This window comes from Dermochelys coriacea, chromosome 1, assembly GCF_009764565.3.
Source record: "Dermochelys coriacea isolate rDerCor1 chromosome 1, rDerCor1.pri.v4, whole genome shotgun sequence".
Lineage (NCBI taxonomy): Eukaryota > Metazoa > Chordata > Testudines > Dermochelyidae > Dermochelys > Dermochelys coriacea.
The window spans coordinates 22,070,791-22,093,279 of NC_050068.2; the positions used below are offsets into that span (position 1 = coordinate 22,070,791).

At 40.5% G+C, this 22,489-nt stretch overlaps 1 protein-coding gene across 2 annotated transcripts in view; it reads left to right on the top strand.

Moving 5' to 3' along the window:
- The window catches only part of TMEM135 (transmembrane protein 135), a 368,196-nt gene that overhangs the window by 243,826 nt on the left and 101,881 nt on the right, over positions 1–22,489 (top strand). For both annotated transcript variants that reach the window (XM_038410624.2, XM_038410631.2), the window contains one exon: positions 11,387–11,433. In XM_038410624.2, coding sequence (XP_038266552.1) covers positions 11,387–11,433 — 47 coding nt within the window. The remainder of the gene's footprint in view (positions 1–11,386; positions 11,434–22,489) is intronic.

Sequence of the window (22,489 nt, forward strand, 5' to 3'; positions counted from 1 at the left end):
GATCTGTGAATGAGAAAGGACCCAAAAATAGCTGGGTCAGAGTTGGAATATGGAGGCTGGGAGCAGGCCCAGGGAGTACCTTGAAGAGATCCCCACAGATAATGTAATGCAGCCCCAGGAGACATTAACTTTCTGATTTGCCTGCACTGAGGTGTGGATCCTTAGGATTGCTGCTCATGGGGGAAGCCCGGGCAAAACATCTTCAGAGGGATACATTGGGAGCATAGTTTGCACAGAGCTGAAATCCATAGGCCAGGGGTAGTCAGTTATTTGTTGTCAAGGTCAAACTGTCTTGGTCAAAGTCCAGACTCCAGAGAAAGTAATAAACAAACAAAAAAAAAGTAAATAAAAAGATTTTGACTGTCCTTTCAAAAGTGTCTGGTAGGCTGGATTTGGCCTGTGGTCTGCCTATTGACTACCCCTGCTATAGAGTTTGTGGGCCAGCTCAATGTCCTGTTGCATGACATGAGGAAGATAGATAGTTGGGGGGGGGGACTTGTCCCAGGTGGGCTATGTGGAGAAAATTGAAAATCTCATATTTTTCACCTGCTCCACTCTGGCTTTTTCATAGGTGAGAACTATGGGGCCATTGGTTATATCAACTCTGATTTTAGAAGTCAATAAGCTTACTCTTTTCCAGTATTTTTTTTTTTTTTTACTAAGCCCACAAATGCTTGGATGTTCAAATACAGATGTGTGAACAAGACGACTACTTAACTTTTTTCAAAAATCACAACATGATCGAAAGAAAGCGTGCTGTAATATCTTGCTTTTTTCTAATGCCTTTTTTAAGGTGGCTCTACTTGATCGTGATCTCTGGAAATCGCTTCCTTACTAGATACTGTGATAAACTTCCTGGGTCAGCAGAGGCTAGGTGACCTGCAGAGACTATGCATCTGCTCTGGGAGAGTGGAGAAACCAAAAAGGGTGTGGTGTAAAGGAAGGATGGAGAAAGGGGGTGGAAGATAAATAGTTAAGTGTTTTTCTAAGTTTGAAGTTTAAGTTCAGTGGCTCGTTCTAGTTTCTGTATCTGTGAACCAGAGGCCTTGTCCCTCATGCTTTCATGTATATTTGCTGCTTCTTAGCTCATATCGTAGCCTCACTTCTTTCTCTGCTGCCACATAAATCCCTCTCAGAAATGACAGAGAGGGGTTATTGGGTGGAGACTCAGCAACACAGCTGACTCTCTCTCTGTATATATAGTGTACCATGCACTTTATTGTGTGAAGATTGTTCAGACGAAAATTTAAATTGTCTTCTATGCATGAATACTGAAGGCTGCACAGTGTTTTTTGTAACATATGTGAGTGGCCAAAATTCTCCCTCCCTGCCCCCATACTATTGCAGAGTGGTGATTGGCTGTCTTCCACTGCACAGCTGGCTGCTTTTCAGTAGCGTGTGCACGCGTAAAACTTACTGAAGTCAGAGGAGGGACTCGCACATCAATGGGCTCTGGATCAAGATCATAGTTCCTTTAAGCATTCTGGAATCTTCCAGGATAAAAGACACTACTTATATTATTATTTATAATACATTCATGCAAAGAGTCACATGTGACCGGCCTTCTGCTTCCCCTGTAGTTACTCGTCCTGTTGGATCAAAGCAAGAAAAAGTGCCCACACAAGCAGGTTGCACTCAGCCACTCCGACACTTCTCAAATGGCATCCAGTAAACCCCCAAAACACCCAAGCACCTACTCTACCCAGCAACTGCAACACCCTTCAGACACCTCCGCATCTACTGACCTAAGGACCTGCAGACCGCCTAGCACTCCTACACAAACTTACACCTATCTACCCCAACCATAGCTGCCAGTTTTCCGCAGCTGTATGTCAGATTTTCTCAGTAGCTGCAGTTGGGAGCTGCTGAGTGCTGAACACTTGAAAATCTGGCTATTTCATTTCAATGTTTAAATGTGAGCTGAGCTCTTTTGAAAAGTCTGGTGTCGACTGTGAGCACTGAGCACTTCTGAAAATCTGCCCCTCTATGCGTTGTCAGCAACTTTACTTCTTTTATAAAATGTAATATGATACAGCAAGTGACTTCCAAAACCTATAAAACATTTACACATCAAATGTACTGACCTACATGTAAGTGTTCTTTTTTTTGTAGTTTATTTGCATCTCATTAAAGACATTTAAATAAAAATATTAGTGTAAATGTTAGTTTTAAAAGCAGTGGCACAGGGTATATCACTCTTTCTACAAACATTTAGACTGTCTTCTTGATTTATCTGTTTCTACAGCTGGAAAACATCAAGGTCTATATGTTGCCAAGCTCAGTTTATTGACCCTGTAACATAAATCAAGTATGGTGGACCATGCAAGGAAAAAACCTGGAGTAGACTTCCGGCCTGCTGGATGCTATTTTCCAACTTTAATTCACTCAAAATACAAAATTATATTATTTATAGATTAAGTATTTTTCTCTTTTCAAGATTGCTGTCATTTTTGAAATTTGAATTTTGCTTTAATATATTTGTTGTTTTGTAGTTATTGAAAATATTGGCTGCAAAGTACATATTGCATGTGCATCTCTTGACTATTGCAGGTAATGCAGGTAATTTTCTGTGTTTCTCTGGCCTTGAAGGTTGTCTGAAAATAAGGCAGACTTTGAAAAGTCATATTTGTTGAATGAAGGTTACAGTGATTTTTGTCTACTCCGTGCCCCTACTTCTGCCTCTAGTGGTGCTACTATGGCCCTGCATCTCACTCTGAGTGGTCTTGAATTTATAAAAGTAACACAAATGTGGGGGCTGAAAGGAACATTGAGAGGTCATCTAGTCCAGCCTGCTGTGCTGAGGCAGGATCAAATATACCTAGACCATCCTGGACATGTGTTTGTCCTGCCTTTTCTTAAAAACCTCCAATGATGGGGATTCCTCAACCTTCCTTGGAAGCCTATTCCTCTGCTTAATTCTTATAGTTAAAGTTTTTCTTAATATCTAACTGTAAAGGGATCGGCACCTGCCTCTCGTGAGAGCCCCCTCTGGCTAATGGTTTCTTTGGCGGATCTTCAGCTAAGTTCCCTGTAAGCTGCACAGTAGCCTATTAAGTGCTGCGCAGGCGCTCAGGGAACTGATCTGTCCGGGACCTGCCCTGGCCGGGGGAGGAACACCCCTCCCCCGGCCCCAACCCAGCCTGGACCTGCCGCGGCCGGGGAGAGGCGCCCTTCCCTCAGCCCCAACCACTTGTGTCCTGGAGGTGCACCTCTCCCCCGGCCCCAACTCAGCTACGGACCTGCCGCAGCCAGGGGAGGGGCAGCCCAAACCCAAACCCAGCCCCGGGCCAGGCCCGCCGCAGCCAAGGGACAGGTGCAGTGCCCATCTTGTGGCCCCAGCCCTGGCACTGCTGCGGTGGGGAGAGGCGTCTTTCCCCCGCACTCCAGCCAGGTGCTGCTGGGTGGAGTTCTCTCTCCCTGCCGTAGCCCTGGAGTAGCCTATACTTCAAACCATTCATCCCTGGCCCCACCCTGTGCACCCTCACATCCCTGCACCCCAACCCTCTGCCCCAGTCCTGAGCCCCCTCCCATACGCCAAATCCCTCAGCACCACCCCCACCACATGAATTTTGATATGTGCACCAATATGAAGGTGATGTGTCACACATCATCTCCATACTGGTGCACATAACAAAATTCATTCCACACGTGTGGGAAAAATTTGAGGGAACGCTGGTCTTCAGTGACTTAGCCCTCCAGCCGAGTCACAGACACTGTCTGTAGGTGGAACAGAACAAACCCCTTCCGGGGTATACAATCTTTACCTTCCACCAAGGCTTCCTCCCTGGAGACACTATCCTCTATAACAGTCCAACAGGGCCCATTGTGATACCCTCCATTGGTATGTCTTGTTTGGCAGCCTCCCTCCCCAGCTCAGTCTTTAATTCCACCAACAGAGTCCATTGTGGTACCCTTGCTTGGTCTGCCTAGGTTCTGGGGTCAGTCCTTGCTTGGTCTCCTCAGCCAGCCAGGAGCTGCTTCTTAGCTCCCCCCTGTCTTCAGCAGCCCTCCCTGGGCTCAGATCTGCCTGCATTGAGCTGTCTGTGATCCTGCTGCTCTTCCAGCCAGCCAGGAACCCTGTTCTCTCTCTTCCAGCTCCAGGCAGCAACTGAGTGCTCTGTCTCTGCTGTTTCTTTTTATATGGCCCTCCTGGCCACTCCAGCAGCCCCTATGATTGGCTGCTTCTCCTGCAGCCACTCTAGGCTGCCTGGAGGACTTCTCCTCTGCTCTTTTCTGGATGGAGTTAGGCAAGGCTGTGAGGCCTCCAGCAGGGGGCCTACAAACCTAGTCCATCCCATCACAGTAACCTAAATCTCACGTATTGCAAAGTATGCCCATTACAACTTGTTCTATCTTCATTGAACATAAAAAACAACTGACCACCATTCTCTTTATAAGAGCCACTTTTGAATGTTATCAGATCCCCTTCAGTCTTCTTTTCTCAAGACTAAACATGCCCACTGTTTTTTTTAAACTTTCCTCATAGGTCAGGTTTTCTAAATTTTTTGATCATTTTTGTTGCTCTCCTCTCCACTTTCTCCAGTTTGGCTACGTCTTTCTTAAAGCGTGATGCCCAGTATTGGACACAGTACTCCAGCTGAAGCCTCACCAGTGTTGAGGCGGAACAGTTTTACCTCCTGTGTCATACATACAACACTCCTGTTAATACGCCCCAGAACATTAGCCTTTTTTTGCAGCTGCACCTTATTGTTTACTCTCATTCAATTTGTGATCCATGATAAATGCCAATTCCTTTCCAGTTTATTTCCAGAAATAAATTAATCTGGTGCTTATTTTATATGGGAACTTCTGGAGTTCTTGCAATAACTCCCATTGTAACACACTACTGTTTAGAGTTTGATCTCTGCCAATAAAGTAAAATTAAAAGAAAATTTAGTAATGTGTGTGTGACATTTATGCTATCCCTCAAATCTCTGTTTTTAGAAATAAGCTGGAATATAATAGCTATCTGCAGGTGAAGTGTTTCATTACAAATTACAGAGCCAGTCTAACAATTTAAAGTTAACAGAAACCTAATTTTATTGCTGTTCTCACAAAAAAGTAATAATATATGATTAACCTTTTGAGAAGATTCCTTTGTAATGGTATTTATGTGATGTTTCATATAATCATAATATATCAGGGTTGTAAGGGACCTCAGGAAGTCATTTAGTCCAACCCCCTGCTCAAAGCAGGACCAATCCCCAACTAAATCATTCAGTTTCCATCCTCTTTACTTTACCCCAGTCCAGGGATTCCCTTTTTTTGTATTTTTGACTATGTCTTAATAGAGACAGACTTATGGATCCACTACCTTTCCCATTTGCAATTTCATAACACCCCTGTGGCAATTACAACAATTATTGTAGGATTAGTAAGGTTTTATTTGAAATATTATTCTTGTGTGAGTTCCATGAGTCTTGCTTCAGGAAATAATCTTATGTTTCCTGCTGAAAATCTCACTGTGGGACAACACTTTTTTAGTTGTTGAATGGTTATCTTCACATTTTTTCTCTCTACTTTCTTTCTCACTTCACCCTCTCATGAGAACCCTCATTTCATTGCCCAGTAAATTTTCATCAGTCTGGTTTATTATCTTTATTTTGTCATTGGATTACTTCCCCATTGTCCATTTGCCTGACTATTTTAGGCACAGTTATTTAAGGATACAGAAAATAAATAGGAAAAGTGAATGGTTTTGGTAGGTAAAGTCATATACAATTTCAGTAAAGAGTAAACCAATACTTTGCTAATTCCTCTTAGTCGTCATAAATCTTAATGATAAAATAGATTAGTTATAAGTCAAAAATACTTTTTTAAATTGATATATTGTGTGCTTTATATGGGGAAAAAGGTCCCATAAAAATGACATGAGATTACCTGCTTCACTGCACATCCTGTGTGTTCTGTTTACTAGAAAAACAATGTTTTTCTAATCGCTAGCCGTACAAATTCAGCCTGGGAGCCAATGGACTTGATTGATATATGTTATTATTTGGTTATATATGTTCATTCTTCATTTGTATTTTTGAGATAATATTAATATAGAAAATACTATACAAGCTTTTACCTCTTAGATAATTAAACATTTCATGATTCTCACTTCAGAGATTTTATGAATGTTCAATTTTAAATCCACAGAGGGTATTCATTTTGTTTTGTTTGAGCACTGCGTTAGCCTTTCCCTTTTTCAATTAACAATGGCTTAAATTATGAAGGGAACAGTTTTTACTGTTTGTTTTTTTAGACTCTTATGAGAACATATTAAAGTGTAAAAACATTAATGTTGTCAGGAAGCAAAGCTACTTCTGTGTAAACACAAGCTGCAGAATAACAAGAGGGTTAATAAAATATATGGCAGTAATAGGAAATGAAGAATACATTCTGTAAACTATCTCCCTTGGGTTACCTTATGTGTGAGACTTTGTCATCTTATTGTAAACATTCCAGTTGCTCAGGCTTAAAACACTGGTTAACATTTGCAGCCCTGAATCACTGCAGTTGAAATTATTAATGTTGTGGTAGCTGCGGATATAGGAACATGGATTTGTTCTTGCTGCTAAATCCTAGGCAAACTATGACTCTGGCCATAGCCAAACTTCATAAGCTGGAAAGGTTTTTCGTCCCTTTCATTCAGGGATGCCATGTGTTTTGGTTTAATTCCCACATCTTTCCTTTAAAAACAGTATCCAGAGAGGTGTTTGTTATTTTAAATAATATTCTAAAACCAATTTTTCCCCTTGTGGTTTAGAGGTTACTTCAGGCATCTGTGTGTGGGCATAGCTCATTTTGCAGTCCCACGACTATTTCCTTGTTTTGTTTGTTCACAAAATGAAGGAAACTTTTAAAATACAACCAGTTTATATATAAAATGTAATCTAACAGATTTATAAAATGTGTTTTCAAACATCTCTAAGTGCATGTGCAGAGATAAAACACATTAATAAGACACAATGATCTTGAAATCTAGTTAGCTTTTTTAAAAAAAAAATAGTTAAAAGTAGTTTCAGGTGATGCCTCTCCTACTAGAGTTCCCTTGTCAATTTCGGGTTTTTTTTTTACAATGTTTCCTGTTTTAAAAATTATTTTTCTGTTCCCCAATTGCTCACAAACAAGTGAAAGTAAGGGCCTGACTTTGTAACCCTTAGGCTGAATCATACTTACTTATGTGAGTAACTTCATTAGGATCAGGAAAATCAGTGAAATCAATCAAACACAAAGTAAACAAACAAAAAGACATTTTTTCCCCTCTAATTCCTTGTGGTAATCTTCCCACGTTACTAAAATCATTAGTAGATATATTTTCACACAGTATGATTTCTGAATTGATGATGTCCTCCTAATTAACAGCATATTTAAGACTTAGGGTGAAATCTTTCCCTATTGAAGTCAATGGGAGTTTTGCCACCAATTTCAATAAGGCCAGGATTTCCTCCTTACTGTAAGTCTACTACCAACTGATTAATGCAAACTATTTCTGTAAAGTCGGAGGAAGTTCTTACTGTACATTTCCCTGTTTATATATGTCTGTTTTGGTATTTGTATCATAAGCTACTTTGCACAGAAATTTAGCCTTCGAAAGAAGTTCCTCTTTGTTACTATATTTCAAATGAATAGGGGAAAGATCTGACCCATCAGGTTATAGCTTGGTTGCATAATAAATTGGGCTTCAATTACTTCAATTACCTAAGTATTATAATATTCCTTGTGAATTAAGGGAGTTTTACTTTGGCTCCCAACTGCTTTATATTAAGATTTTTTGTAATGTAATCTTTTACGTCACTTTATGCTTATTTCCCAAGGTAAGTGTGGTAATGAGAGAGGAGTTTACTTTATGAAGCTGACAAACTGTAAAGATTAGATTAGAAAAGAATACAATATGGAGGTGACCTAGAAACAGATTTTCATAAAGGGAACTTTAAATTTATTTGAAGTAATTTCACTACAGAATTTCAGTTAAATCTTCAGTGAAATGGTGCATATATACTAAAAATGTTCTCAGACGATGTAAGTGAAAATGAAGAATGATATTTTAATCTCAGATCAGCAGAGTATTTCTAGATGATACATCTGAACAGCAGTCTTTATCTAATGACATGCTCCCCAGTTGGCTGTTCGGGATCAAACAGACCTTGTAACAAACTGAACTGCTGCCAATATCATCATTGCTGCTAAAACAAAATAATTAACTTTTGCCAGCATGCTGAGCTACAACTGTGACAGCACATGTGGCTGGAAATTCTGTATGGGACTATGCCGAGAAGTAGCAGTGAAAACATACTGGGGGAAGAAGCACGTACTCACCAGAAGTGCAGTGTTTATATGTGCAACAGTAGTTTCATTAACTGCAGAAATTGAGTGCTTTAGTCATAAATGTAAGTATGCTTCTGGTTTGAGTAGACTAGTTACGAAACTGAAACAAATCCTCATAATTTTATCAAACTGTTTTACTGACAGTGTGACCTGAGATGTGGTACAAATTCTTTATTTAAGAACACAACCTAATCAAAGTAATAATGCATATTAGAAAAGAAGACTAATAAGTTAGAAGATAACTCACTACTCTATATTTTAGCTTTATCTTGGCCAGTCTAATTGATAGAAGTCCCAAGCAGTGGGGACTACATAACTTCCCTTTTCCAGAGCTTAGTAGATTTCAGTTTTTCCTGATATTCAGCTTAATTTTTCTCCTTTTAAGTTTTATCACATTCTTCTAGTTATACCTCCATGCACCAACCTAAGTCACTATTCTCCCTCTTATTCAGCTCTTTCAACCTCGTTTCCTGCTTCTCGAAAATATTCATAGCCCCGGGCTGGCCCAAGCAGCTCCCTCCCTCCCCCACTCCCCTCAAGAGGGCAGGCCAAAGCCCTCCCTGCCTCCCATCTCCACGGGGCTGGCCTGAGATCCCCCTCTCCACCAGAGCCCGGGGCCAGCCTGAGCCCCCACTCCCCTGCATATGGGGCTGGTCCTCCAAGCCTGCACACAGAGCTCATGGACCGAGGTCCCCCAGCTCCTGCCCGCCCACGCACTCGGCTTCTTAAGCTTCCTCTCTCCTCTCTGCATGCAGGGCAGGTCAGCTCCCTCCCCTATCCCACCCTCCACTACAGGGCTGGCATTGCCACTTGCCCCCTCCCCCAGCTCCTACATGTTCCTTTGCGTCCTGCTAGGGTTCCCACCCCACTTTTTTTGGCAAAACTCTGCATTTGTCCCGTTTGCTCTTACCAGCTAATGATCAGAGCAAAAGGGCAAATGCCCAGTTTTGTCAAAAAAGTTGGGACGGCTGGGACAGGGCCTAAAAAATGGACTGTCCCAGCTAAAATAGGACGTAGACCCTAAATAACTCTCTTCTGAAATCCTTTCAATTTGTCCATATCTTTTGGATAACATTGTGTCCAAACGTAATATTCTCTCTAAGTTTCCTCATTTTTAAACTTCAGCCATCAGTAGTGTTTGAGTGCCTCACAAGAAGTTTGCAATCCCAAAGAGGCCAGAAGTTCCTGGGGCACAGAGGCACAGCACAAAACATGCATCACTAGGAGGCACAGGGAACTAAGCATTTTTGTGTCCTCCCAATTGTGGGCAATTGCAGGGAACAGTGAGGGCTCCAGAGTATAGTATGCAGCCCTATAGGGCTGCCTAAGTTACAGCTTCCTATGGTTGATAGTGGTTCCCAGCTTCTCCACAGCACTGTGTAATGCAGCCCTGCCCTCAACATATACCGCAACGCTGCCTGTGCCCATGACATGCCCCCTATGCTGGGGCTTGTGGCAGGAGCCTCATGGAACAGTGTAAGCTGCTTTGTGCAAAGCCTACACTAGGGGGAATTCTTCCCTGGCTGGACGTGGGACTCAACTGGCCCTTTTACAGTGACAGCAGATGGGAGAAAATCCCTCTTCTGTAGTGAAATCTTAGCCCCGTTGCAGCCAATGGGATTTTGCCATTGATTTCCATGGACAAAGAATTTTGCTTTGAATGTCTAAAAGGCAATCCTGAATATTGTGTGCTGCTTCTGACAACCTTTAAAAGGAAACGAAAGAAAAATGTTTGGAAACTTGCTAATAAATTTCTCCTTAAACCCAATTGGTCTGAATAATAGTAAAAGTAACGTTTGTAAATCACTTTGAAAATAAAAAATGCTATATTAGTGAAGTGAAAGTTTGGAAGCAGTATCCCTGTCATCTGGAAAAGACTGGTAACAGTTCTAAATGCCACATTTCAAGTGTTCCCCTTAAAGTTCACTAAACGCTAAAAATGACTGTGAATTTTGCTATCCTAAAGTCAACATTCCTGTCTTAGTGGACACTCAGATGAAAATTAGATATTTTTCCTTCCTGTGCTGACTATCTTAAAGAGTCGACTAGAATGGCCCTGATGGAGAAACTAATAGGAACAATAAGCAAAGTTATCAGGTCACTTGTGAAAGGACTACAGTAATTTAACGATATGCATTCACTTTTTCCCCTCATGTTACCATTTCAGTTTTCTTTACTCTTTCCTTATAGAGTCTTCTAGCCCTTTAGATCTATAGTATATTTACATTAGGGTACTTTAAGAAGGGGGAAAGTTGCCTGTAAGTATTTGTAAGATATGTCTGAATAATTACACTGTATGTACTGTGCTCTGTATTATTTCCAAATGGAAAACACTAAAAATAAAATAATAGAAGTTCCAAATTCCTACTCCTAGGATGGTCTTTAAGGTGATGTTCTCAGGACATTAAAGAAAATATTTTGCTTAACTGTCCCCCACAGATCTAAATTTATCTCTGTTCCTTACAATGTTGGTATCCTTCCATTTGAGTGAACTGTAGAACATGTCATCCGATGGCTGGTTATGTAAAACTTTACAGGAAGGAAATCAATCTCACATTATTTCAAACTCTGTCTACTTTGATGTTTTTGTCATTGCACCGTCCTGACCTAGCTTTTATAATTTTATTTATTCATTTATACAGGGCCTGAACTAAAGCCTACTGAAATGATGATTGTTTCTGTTGACTTCAATAGGCTTTGGATCAGGCCCATACAACATGGAAAATGACGGTAAACTTCACATTCTAATGTCTGTGAGGCCTCCTCTGATGCTAAACAGATTTAGATATAGAGTTAGTCTAACCTTCTTAAAAAGAAAAGGAGTACTTGTGGCACCTTAGAGACTAACAAATTTATTCGAGCATAAGCTTTCGTGAGCTACAGCTCACTTCATCGGATGCACAAATGCATCCGATGAAGTGAGCTGTAGTTCACAAAAGCTTATGCTTTAATAAATTTGTTAGTCTCTAAGGTGCCACAAGTACTCCTTTTCTTTTTGCGAATACAGACTAACACGGCTGCTACTCTGAAATCTAACCTTCTTATGTAATAATCTTCTTTCTCCTTCTTATAGGTCCTTTTGTTCTGCATCACAGCTGCTCTGTTCATGTTCTTTTTCAGGTATGTTATGTTACTAGTATTTCTATTCATATTAAAGGATTACTTGAAACAGAAAATTGCCCACTTATTTGATTCTGAACTCAAGATACCACCACCTAGTATATTTCTGGAGCAGGCCTGCTGGATAGGTCTTAGTGCCTCTTGCTGCTGGTAGTCCCAAAAACTTAATTGTGCATGAAGACAAATTATCCAAAGAGTTTAGAAGAAAAGTGAGTTTATGAGGTGTGTGTTTATGTGTAACGTGTGTGTGTGTGTGTGCATGCGCACACACAGACACACACATGCAGATAAATAGCTGTGGAGCGTATTTAAACTAATTAAAACTGTGCCAAGGCAGCCCTTGTAGGTATGAAACATCGATATTCCATCCCAGTTGTTCTGAATGGTTGAAGATAGTTGTTATTCTTTAAAAGTAAATATTAGGAGCATATGAACTAATACATACAGCATGTATACTGATCATTTCAGTAACTGTAAAATCACGGTAAAAGAAGTGATTGTAAAATATCTTTTGGAGTGCAGGTGTCCCTATTTTTAATTGGAGTGTAGATGGTTTTTAATTTGTTTCTACATACTTTATTATTATATATCAATTTGTATTCTTTTTAAAACTATGCAGTTTCTGGTTTTGGTTAGAAACTCTGACAAAGTTTTAAAACGTTCCTTTTCTTAGTTTGTAAGAAATGTATATTAAAAATGTGTAACTCTTCAGTACTTGAATTTTAAATATCAGTTTCCTAATGTCATTCCATCCCTATATTTAGTAGTCATTCCTTAAAATAACATATACCTACAACCTTTGTGTTAGAATTTTCTGGTAGCGGTCCTGGAGTTTCGCAATTGTGTTTTGTTTTTCATAATTACATAGCCATTGAATCACTTACAAATGTTGGCTGAGAATATACTGTGGAGGGGGGAAACATTATTGTAAAAGCTTCTAAAAGGCATTCCTTTCCTCATCCACCACCCATTAAGATTCTGAAATTGGCAGGTTCCTCTTTGTTTTGTTATGTGCTGCTCTCCTTAGCTGTGTTATGGCAGCATATGATTAGCCTAGGGGATTTCACTTGTAATGTTGATACTAGACACCTGTCTAGAAGAATTCTTATAAGAAAATCTAAAATACTGGGTAATTTTGTGAAAGTTATGAATGCTGGTTATTTTAAAAGTTGCTAATTATTTGTTTGTTTCTGTGGTGGTGAACAAGTGAATTAAAGAGGAAATTAAAAGCTAAAACGAAAACTGAGTACAGCACAGGAATGTGTGCTGAGTTCCTCCATTAACCAGCCTATGTAGGAGCATTTAGCACAGCAATATATTGTATGTTGCCGTTTAAAAATTCCCTTTGTTCTCTGTGAAATACTCTAATAAATTCTTGCTTAATCAAAGACATCACTGAATGTGTTATTCTGTAATACCATTGCTTGAGAGTCCCTTGGATGGATACCAAAACCACCTTCTCTCTTCTAGTAGCCCCATCGCTTTAGGACAGAATCGAAGCATACTAATGAGGCAGCATCAGGAAATTTTAATGTCTCTATCCATGCTATAGTAACATATGATTTACCATACTGTGACCAACTGGTACAATAACCTATTTTAGTCCGTGGCCAGAAGATTCTTCTGAGAAAGTCCTCACTGTCCTTTGTGCAGTGTGGCATGAAAGATAAACCCAGAAGGAAGGCCAAGCTACAGGCCTACTATGACCTCACTGCACCGCACATAGTGAGGGATGTAGGTTTTAAAGATTTGTGTAGTCACAGGTCCCTCAGAGGACAATCCTGTGGGGCGTGGTTCACAATCTTTCTCTCTTTCTCCAGAACAGATTTCCTGCCTCCTCAAAAACAACTGAAATGGAAGGGCAACCCTGAGGAGCTAGATGGGGAGTCAGGACAATGCAGGACAAGGGGAGTCAGGACAAGGGGCCAGTCAGAGTACCTTCAAAGAAAAGAGAAAGGTAGTGCCCAAATGTTGGCCATGATTCCAGCTATGATCTAAGTACAGCTGCATCATATTTCCATCCTCTACAAAAAAGACCAGGAGAATGTTGGTCTCAGTTCTGTTTCTGAGGATAAGAGTGAATGTAGTAATGGGCCCTCAAGCCCATCCCTTTTTTCTTCTCTTGAACCAGGGTCGCTCCAGTCTTTTTTCTCAATTAACCTTGCCCAAATGGGAAACCCCATGCAGCAGTCGACTTCATAGTACCCTCTGGATCTGCAGGCTTGGAGTCTGGTTTGCAACAAGGGAAAAAATTGTTAGCCTAGTGACTGCAGCAGAATCCCTCTGCTCCCAGATGGTGAAGACATGGGACCTTCACTTAGGACCTTGTCCTGTCACCCATCAGTGACAAATCTCTCAACCCCCAAGCTCCTTTTCCCAGGAGCCTCTGGAGGGAGCTTTGTGTAGGGAGCTACAAGGACTGTCACAAGAAGAAAAGAAGACAAATTACATGGGGAATAGTCATTAAACTATCTGTCATCTGGTGTAGAATTGGGCAATAGGGACTTCTACTGCATGCTATTCCTGGTCACAAACAAATCTCCTGTTCCTGGTGACAAACAAATTCGTCAGGAGCTCAACTTGGAAGACCTCCAACAGATTCCCAGAAAATATCTAGGTTTCAGAGTAGCAGCCGTGTTAGTCTGTATTCGCAAAAAGAAAAGGAGTACTTGTGGCACCTTAGAGACTAACAAATTTATCAGAGCATAAGCTTTCGTGAGCTACAGCTCACTTCACTTCATCGGATGCATTTGGTGGAAAAAACAGAGGAGAGATTCTCTCCTCTGTTTTTTCCACCAAATGCATCCGATGAAGTGAAGTGAGCTGTAGCTCACGAAAGCTTATGCTCTGATAAATTTGTTAGTCTCTAAGGTGCCACAAGTACTCCTTTTCTTTTTGAGAAAATATCTAGTTCAAGATGGGAACACCCAAATCTACTCAGACATTCATCACATAGAGGATTTTCCCATTGTCTGTAGGGGAACATCTTCTATATCCCCATTTATTGATCCCACAGGAAAAACCTATGCTTTATCTTGGAACAACAGCATTTCCAGTGAAGGTTTTTGGCCTTTGGTTTGTCCATCAGTTCTAGAATATCCCATTTGGTTAAGGTGGCCTTTTCCAGGGTCTACAAGACAACAACAACTATTTATGTTGATAATACCAGAACTGTCTTCCTGTGGCAATCACGGCCTCATGAGGAAGATGGAAATCACATGCCTTATAAGAAAGGATCTTCCAAGCAGCTACATGGTTCAATTCAGACATGTTCTTTGTTCTCCAAGTTGAGCTTGGCTGATGCTGCCTTTGCGACAAAAGTGCTCCAATCTGTAGTCCACCAGTAAAAGAGAAAAAAAATCAATACCTATATATAATCTTAATAAGCTTATCTATCTCCCTTGAGGCACACTGCTAATCTCATTGTAGCGAATATGTGGTCACTATTACATGAGAATAGGATATTTTTTCCATGTCTCCCTGAATATTTCCTTTCTCAGCACAATGAATTTCAAAGATCCAGCCCGCCCTAAGGTGATTGTTCTGTTATAAACAAAGATTTGATATGACCTTTGGTTCAGCTGATAAATGCATACGTTTCTGTTAAGCTCTGCAGTATATGGAATATCTATCTTGAGTTATTTGTGAAGTAAATTCAATATAGACCATTTTATCAGGAGTTACCATTTGCTGTGGAAGTTTATCTCAAACTGGCAGGACCAGACCTCTTCCTGCCAATGTCTGGCGTGTCTGAGTCTTCCTCCACAGCAGCAAATAGGCTGAGGATCCTACATAATGGATCTGTGGACATTATTACTCAGAGAAAAAAAAATTTCAAGTATATCCACACAAACTTTCCTATTATTCTTTGTGTAAAAAGGTATTTCCTTTTCTCAGTTTTTGAAGTTTTATCTTTTACGTTTTTTGGAAAACCCCTTATTCTTGTATTAAATCAGGTGCTGTCTTATATATCATCTCTTAATCAGTCATTTTATATACCTCTTTCGTGTCCCTTCTTATTTGTCTCCTCTGTAAACTACGCCATTCTGATCTTTTTAGTCTCTCCTCAGATGGAAGTCTTTTCATGCATCCAGTTCATTTCCTCTGCTAATCTCCAGACCACTTCTGTTTCTGTTTTTTCACTTTCAATACAAGGGTGACCAGAACTGAACATAAAGAAAAGGAGTGCTGTGGCACCTTAGAGACTAACAAATTTATTTGAGCGTAAGCTTTCATGAGCTACAGCTCACTTCATTGGATGCATGCAGTGGAAAATACAGTGGGGAGATTTATATATACAGAGAACATGAAACAATGGGTGTTACCATACACACTGTAACAAGAGCGATCAGGTAAGGTGAGCTATTACCAGCAAGAGAGCGGGGGGCGGGGGGACCTTTTGTAGTGATAATCAAGGTGGGCCATTTCCAGCAGTTGATAAGAACATGTGAGGTGCTCAAGGTGACAGCATATCGCCTGCCTATAAAATGACATTACAGTATTTCTAATGTTATTTTCTAAACTAGTCTTTATGTAGCCAAACATTTTCTTTTGTTTTTTTGATGACCATTGCACACTGAGTAGATGTTTTCACAGAACTCTCCATAAAGATCCCCTGGCTTTTTTCCTCTAGCTGGTTACAGCTAATTTAGAACCCAGCAACGTGTGTCAGTAGTTCACATTATTCCTTCCTTTCTTACATGTGGCTAAACATGAAAACTTCAGCGCCCAGGAGATCAGTCCAATACCTTTTATGAACTCTGAATTTAAGAAACAACTTACATTTCAAACCATCTTTGTTACAAATGAGTAAGTTTGCAAGGCGTTAGCTATTCAAACAGCCAAATTAAACTAGACGCAATTCGAAGTAATGGTTATCTTCTTCTAAATCTACATGTGGGATCTGTGCAGAGAAATATGGCTGTAATTCTGTCTGCTCTTACTTGGCTAACTCTTTTCTGACTTGGCTCCTTCTTTAGTGATCACATCTTTTTTATGACTGAAATGTTCTAAGTTGGCTGTTTTCAAAGAGATCCCATTTTTAAAAATATGGCTGATCATTTTGTTTTGTGACTTGGCTCGTTTGCTACAAGTAAAGTATTTTGCTCAGGGAATTTGTCAGCAATCATTATTAATCATTCTGTTCGCAGGGGAAGTTTAGAAAATGGTTTGTTTTAAAGCAGGCATAAACAAGAAATCACTTGAGAATGATTCACTTTGGCCTGCTAGACATAAAACTCATTTTCTCTTTTTCAGAGTTTGGGGCAAAAAGTTCGTTTCTGGTCATTGCCCTTTCACTGTTGTAATCCTGAACATTACTAACATTGTCTATTTAAAAGTAAATGTGAAGACAAAGGTTTTCTGAAGGCTGTATGAATTGGTAGGTCTCATTACCACATGTGAATGTCCTGACAAACACATTTTTAATTTTATGGGCAGAAGAAAAGCGCTCCTGTTCTAACGTAAATGAGAATATGTATATTATGTTCCTGAGACTTTAGCAGAAGCTGGTTTGGATCATTCTAGTAATAGTCTTGGCACTGTATAATATAACTTAAGATATGCACTTCTGCAAAAGAATGCGTTATAATATTTTTACACACAACTGGGTGTCTGTTGGGAATAGCTGTAGTTCCACACAAATTTCCTACAAACCATTTGGCAAAGTCTGACATACAAAGGCAATTTAAGTATACAATGCAAGTAGTTTGAATGCACAGGTTTAATTAAAATTCTTATGTTGGCCTCTTGCAAGTAACTTATTAAAAAGGCCTAAATAAGTCCTCAGTCTTTCCCATTGTATAGCTGGCCCCATGTTACAGGGATGGGGAAAGAGGAGAGAGGAAAAGGGCATGCTGAAGACACCAGATAACGGGAAAGGCAATCAGTGCTGTAATACATAAGAGTAAATTGTCCATTAAGATCTTCCTGAGACCTGGGTTTAGGACCTGAAGCTGCATGGAGATATCAGAGCAGATCATCTGAAAACTGCAGCAGGACAAATTTAATTTTTAAAGGTTGTAATGTTGTTCCTTGCTTGGTTATTGACTAAATTATAAGCCCAACTCTGGGAGCATTGTACTGTAATTGCTGGAAAGAGTAGCTCCCTCCCTCCCTTAACTTGATTTTCTGTCTGCTGTGGTGCTTTTCACAGAATGAGACTTTGCACTGATGCAGAGGAACTGAGAATCTACATGAGCTAATGAAGCCTTCAGCTCGATGATTCATTTGCTAGCATCAATTACTCACCACTGGGTCTTCCTTTTAAGACTTGAAGGAGGAAAGGAAGTGAGATGGAGGAAAAGAATTGGGAGGTAGTTTTGAATAAAAAATTATTCCAAAAGACAATCCCCCAAAAAGCTCTTTCCGAAGGCAACTTAAGTGCAGAAGCTACTCTCAGAGGAGTCACTACCTGCATGGTTTCAACGACTGTAGGCACCAACCATTGAGATGTATGGGTTGAATGGAAAATGCCACCAAACTAAGAAGGAAGGTTACCTCTGATGGGGCCATAATAAACAGTCCTCTTTCCTCTCAAGTTTGGAGTATTTAGGGAACATTTTCTGTTTCTCCTTTGTTTAGTAATTTTCAAGTTACTCCCTGCCACCAAGATTTTTGGCCTGTATTTCCACAGCCTATTTGTGAGGGTGTGGGGTAGGGTGGCCAGGTGCCTGGTTTTCAACCGGAAAGTCCAGTCGAAAAGGGGACCTGACAGTGTCCTTTTAGATCTACTTGACCCATTGTCCAGTTACTGTGGGTGAGGAAGGTGGGGGGATGTCGGATCATCATCCACATCAACCCCTACGGAGCCTGGGCTGCCTCCTACCTGCATTGGGCAGCTGCAGCTCCCAGCCCCAGCTCCGCAGGTGAGTCCCTCCTGACTGGATGGGGGAGTGGAAGGGGAAAGAGAGCGAGCGACATGGAGGAGGGAGGAAGAGAAGTGGAAGGAGCTGGAGCCTTGGGGACAAGAGATAGGACAGGGGCAGGGATTTGGGATCAATAGGCAGGGCAGGGGTGGAGCCTCGGGGGGAAGAGGCGGGGCAGGGAGGTTCTGACATTCCTGCTGAAGTGTCCAGTTTTTAAATTGGCCAATTTTAAGTTGGCAACCCTAGTGTGGGTGAAGGGAGCTTCCTGTGAATGGAGGGGCACAGGGATAGGAGGGGAAGCAAGGGGAGCTACTGAAACTTTGTGGGGGCGGCAGGGGCAACCGTCCTCAGCCTGGGAAAGGGCATCCTGCTAGTTCCTACTGCCACTCCTACGTCAGTTCCTAGAGGGCTGGTGCACAGTGTCTTCCTTCTTGTCCCTTGCCCATCTGCTGGTGTGCTGTCCCATCCTCCACCCCGCCCCGGTGGTTGGTGCACATGCTCTTGCCCCTCCATCGGGCTGAGTGTCTCCTCCAGGACCTGTGATGGCTGAAAGGAAGGACCAATATGGGCCAGGGAGTCCTACCTGATCTCATGCATTGTGGAAGCTACTCCAGCCCCTCTTCCAGATCCCGTTCTCGTCCATCCTCTCTCCCCACCACCCTAGCTCCCCATGTGTGGAACATAGTTGGGTCTGGCTTTCACTTCTACCAGACATTGGGGTGGGAGTGCTAGTGCCTCTCCCTGTCTTCCCAATTACAGCATCCCGAGGTATGCCATTGTTAAAGGACATATACATATAAAAGTTTCCCCTCCAAATAATCTGCCAGCCCCTAATCTTTGCATCTCTGTCTGTGATGTGGTTATCCCCAGCTTCATTCTTGACAGCTCACCGTACTCATAACTCCATCCTGCATCTCCGAGAATGCGTACCTTCCTCCAACAACTCTTCTTTCAGCTCTTCTCAGCTGACTTCTAGCTTGGTTAGATGCATCAACAGGTTTTTCAAGCAGCCTCCTGCAAAGTCTGCTGAGCTGCCCAAACATCATTTTATCTGATGCAGCAGCCATAAGAAAAGAGAGGAAGTCTGACAGAGAGGGTGCTGTAGCTTGGACTATGGGAGTGGAGTTACAGTCTTTAACTGGGAAAGCAGGGAAAAAATGGAAGATTTCAATTGACTGTGGTAGATAATAAAGAGGACAAGTCATGGTTACAAAAGGGTCTGGAACACTTGGTAAATTTGATGCAAGCAAATGATATGTATTTTAATATATTTTAATATTTAATATATAAATCTCTCCTCTGTTTTTTCCACCAAATGCATCCGATGAAGTGAGCTGTAGCTCACGAAAGCTTATGCTCTAATAAATATTTTAGTCTCTAAGGTGCCACAAGTACTCCTTTTCTTTTTGCGAATACAGACTAACACGGCTGCTACTCTGAAACCTCTGTGTTTGGCACACTGTGAACACTTCTGGAATCCTATGTCCAGTTCTGGTGTCCACAGTTTAAGGAGGATGTTGATAAGTTAGAGAAGATTCAGAGAAGAATCACAAGAATGACTAAAGGATTGAAATCCATGCCTCATATTTTGACTCCAGGAGCTCAATCTATTTCATTTAAAAAAGAGAAGGTTAATGGGTGACTTGAGTACAGTCTGTAAGTGCCTACATTGGGAACAGAAATTCAATAATGGGCTCTTCAATCTAGCAGATAAGTCTTAACAAAATCTAATGACTGAATGTTGAAGTTAGATAAATTCAGTCTGGGAATTAGGTGCAAAATTTTAATAATAAGTGTGACTAATTATTGGAACAATTTACCAAGGATCATGGTAGATTCTCCATCACTAGCAATTTTAAAATCAAGATTGGATTTTTTTCTAAAGGATATACTCTAGTTCAAACAGGAATTAATTCAGGGAAGTTCTATGGCCTTGCCATGCAGTGAGGTCAAACTAGATGGTCCCCGACTTGATAATCTGTGAATTTGGGGAAAGTTGAAGGGGGACAAGAGGGTAACAGCAGGAAGAAGAGCAAGAATGAAAGAGGAAGAGAGTAGGAATGGGAGGGAAAGAAGAAGGAAGGAAATTGAGACAAGGGAAAAGAGAAGAAGACTGAAACAGGGAGTAGAGATAGAAAAAAAATATGGAGGAGAAAAATCAGCTTTAACATGGTATGACAGGGTTGAATAAAAGGTTTTAGATTTACAAAGAGAAGAGGCACATTTTACTGACAATCCCAGTTCTTCCTTTTAAAATTTCTTCTCATCATGCAGTCTTTTGATGATACCTCCTTCTGTCTCAGTTGTCTCCCACATTTTTTCTCTCATTTCTTTAAAGGTGACCATGAGATCAGGGCCTTCAGTGCATACCTCTCACACTTTCTGGATTATCCTCATACATCCAAACTTCTGTAACATGGTCAAGCAGTATTTCAGTTTAATACATGCATAAAATGAATCACATTGAACCAATTTTCATTTTTTTAAATCTCAAAACTTTGTGGGGGAACATCCCTCAAAGGACTTTTCCCACCCACTTTGAGATGTCGACAAGCTCTACTTGGACTTATTATTCACTCCTCTCAGTAAAAAGTTCCTGCCCATGCACCTGACTTTGGGCTGCTTAACTTGTTTTGAAATACACCATTTTTGGCATCTTATAAGTTTTTGATGCAGCAATGTACAAATCACTGATAAAGACCATTCTGTCAGCTGGTACTAGATAACAGGGAATGGATCATTCACTAATTTCCCTCTTCCTTTCACTCACCCTGAAGCATCTGGCACTGGCCACTGTTGGAAGACAGGCTACTGGACTAGATAGACAACTGGTCTGACCCAGTATGGCCATTCTTATGATGTTGTTATGCCCATTTCTTCCTGCATTTCTCTTCTCTGCTCTCCTTGGTTCCAAAACATTTCCAGTGTGTCTGGGACAGGGAGAGATATTGAAGGAGAGATTTAGATGGAATTTTGACTCCACATTACCTTAACTCAGTCCTGAAAATACAAGGGGGAAGTAGGAGGGATAGATTTCCAGAATAACTGGATAGATTAAAACTGGGCTCTTTTATTATCAGAGCCTTTATGCTCTTTGTTGAGAGAGGGTGAGAGAGGAAGGGAGGGAGGGGCCATTAAGATGGAGGAATGCCAATACAAATGTCGAGTATACAAATTAAATACCTTGGCTTTTTTGTAGCATTTTTGTTTTCCGTATTTAGCTGCGGCTTTGTGTATGCTGAGAATACTAAAAATGTTTAGAGCATGGTAATGTATGTACTGTATACTTTTGTAAAAATCCACATAATGAAAAACCTTCACTCTATTCACAATGAACAAACACCTAAATATAAATCCTATCCACATACCTTTAGAAAATCCAGCAATTTATTTGAAGATATATTGTCAAAGGCCTAGACTGGTTGCTATGGTAATTAATCCTGAGACTACATAGTACTGATTCACAATAGACATGTCTTAATTCATCTGCTTTAAACACTGCAAAGGAAAGCATAAAGCTGCATTTGCAAGCTGAAACTAGTTATTAAGGGAAATAGGATGATTTGATTAATGGATTTGAACATAAAATTCAGAATAAAGTCACTGTCTTCTGTGGGGAAGAATTTAAGAAGCATATTATTTTACTAAATTTTTATTTGAAACAGATACTGTATGAGTAAACAGTATTTTCTGTTTAAGAACATTTCTGCGATTTCCTGATCACAAAACATAAAATTCTTGCAAGTAGAAATATTGAGTTACACATCTTGTTTCTGATATGATTCTTCATTTTAATATAACATACTAGAGTTTGTACAAGGGAACCCATTAAGAATCGTCTCAAGAGATTCAAAGATAGTCATATAAATGCTTCAGGCTGATTTGTTTCAATGAAAGCCTCTTGATTTTTTCAGTACATTCCCATGTCTTAAAGAGAGGTTTCCTCCACTGTCTCTCTCTCTCTCTCTCTCTCTCTCTCACACTCTGTATATAAGTATGTATATGAAACATATTTGTTTATCATATTTATGATTGTAATATAATATAAAATAAGATATGGACACCTGAGAAATGCATTCTCCTACCATTCAGTTAAGATGAATTACTGAATCTTGTATAAATTCACTGAAAACCAATCAGAAAGCTCCCTTTGCATGCAGAGTTCTCATTCCATTTCATTATTGTAATTG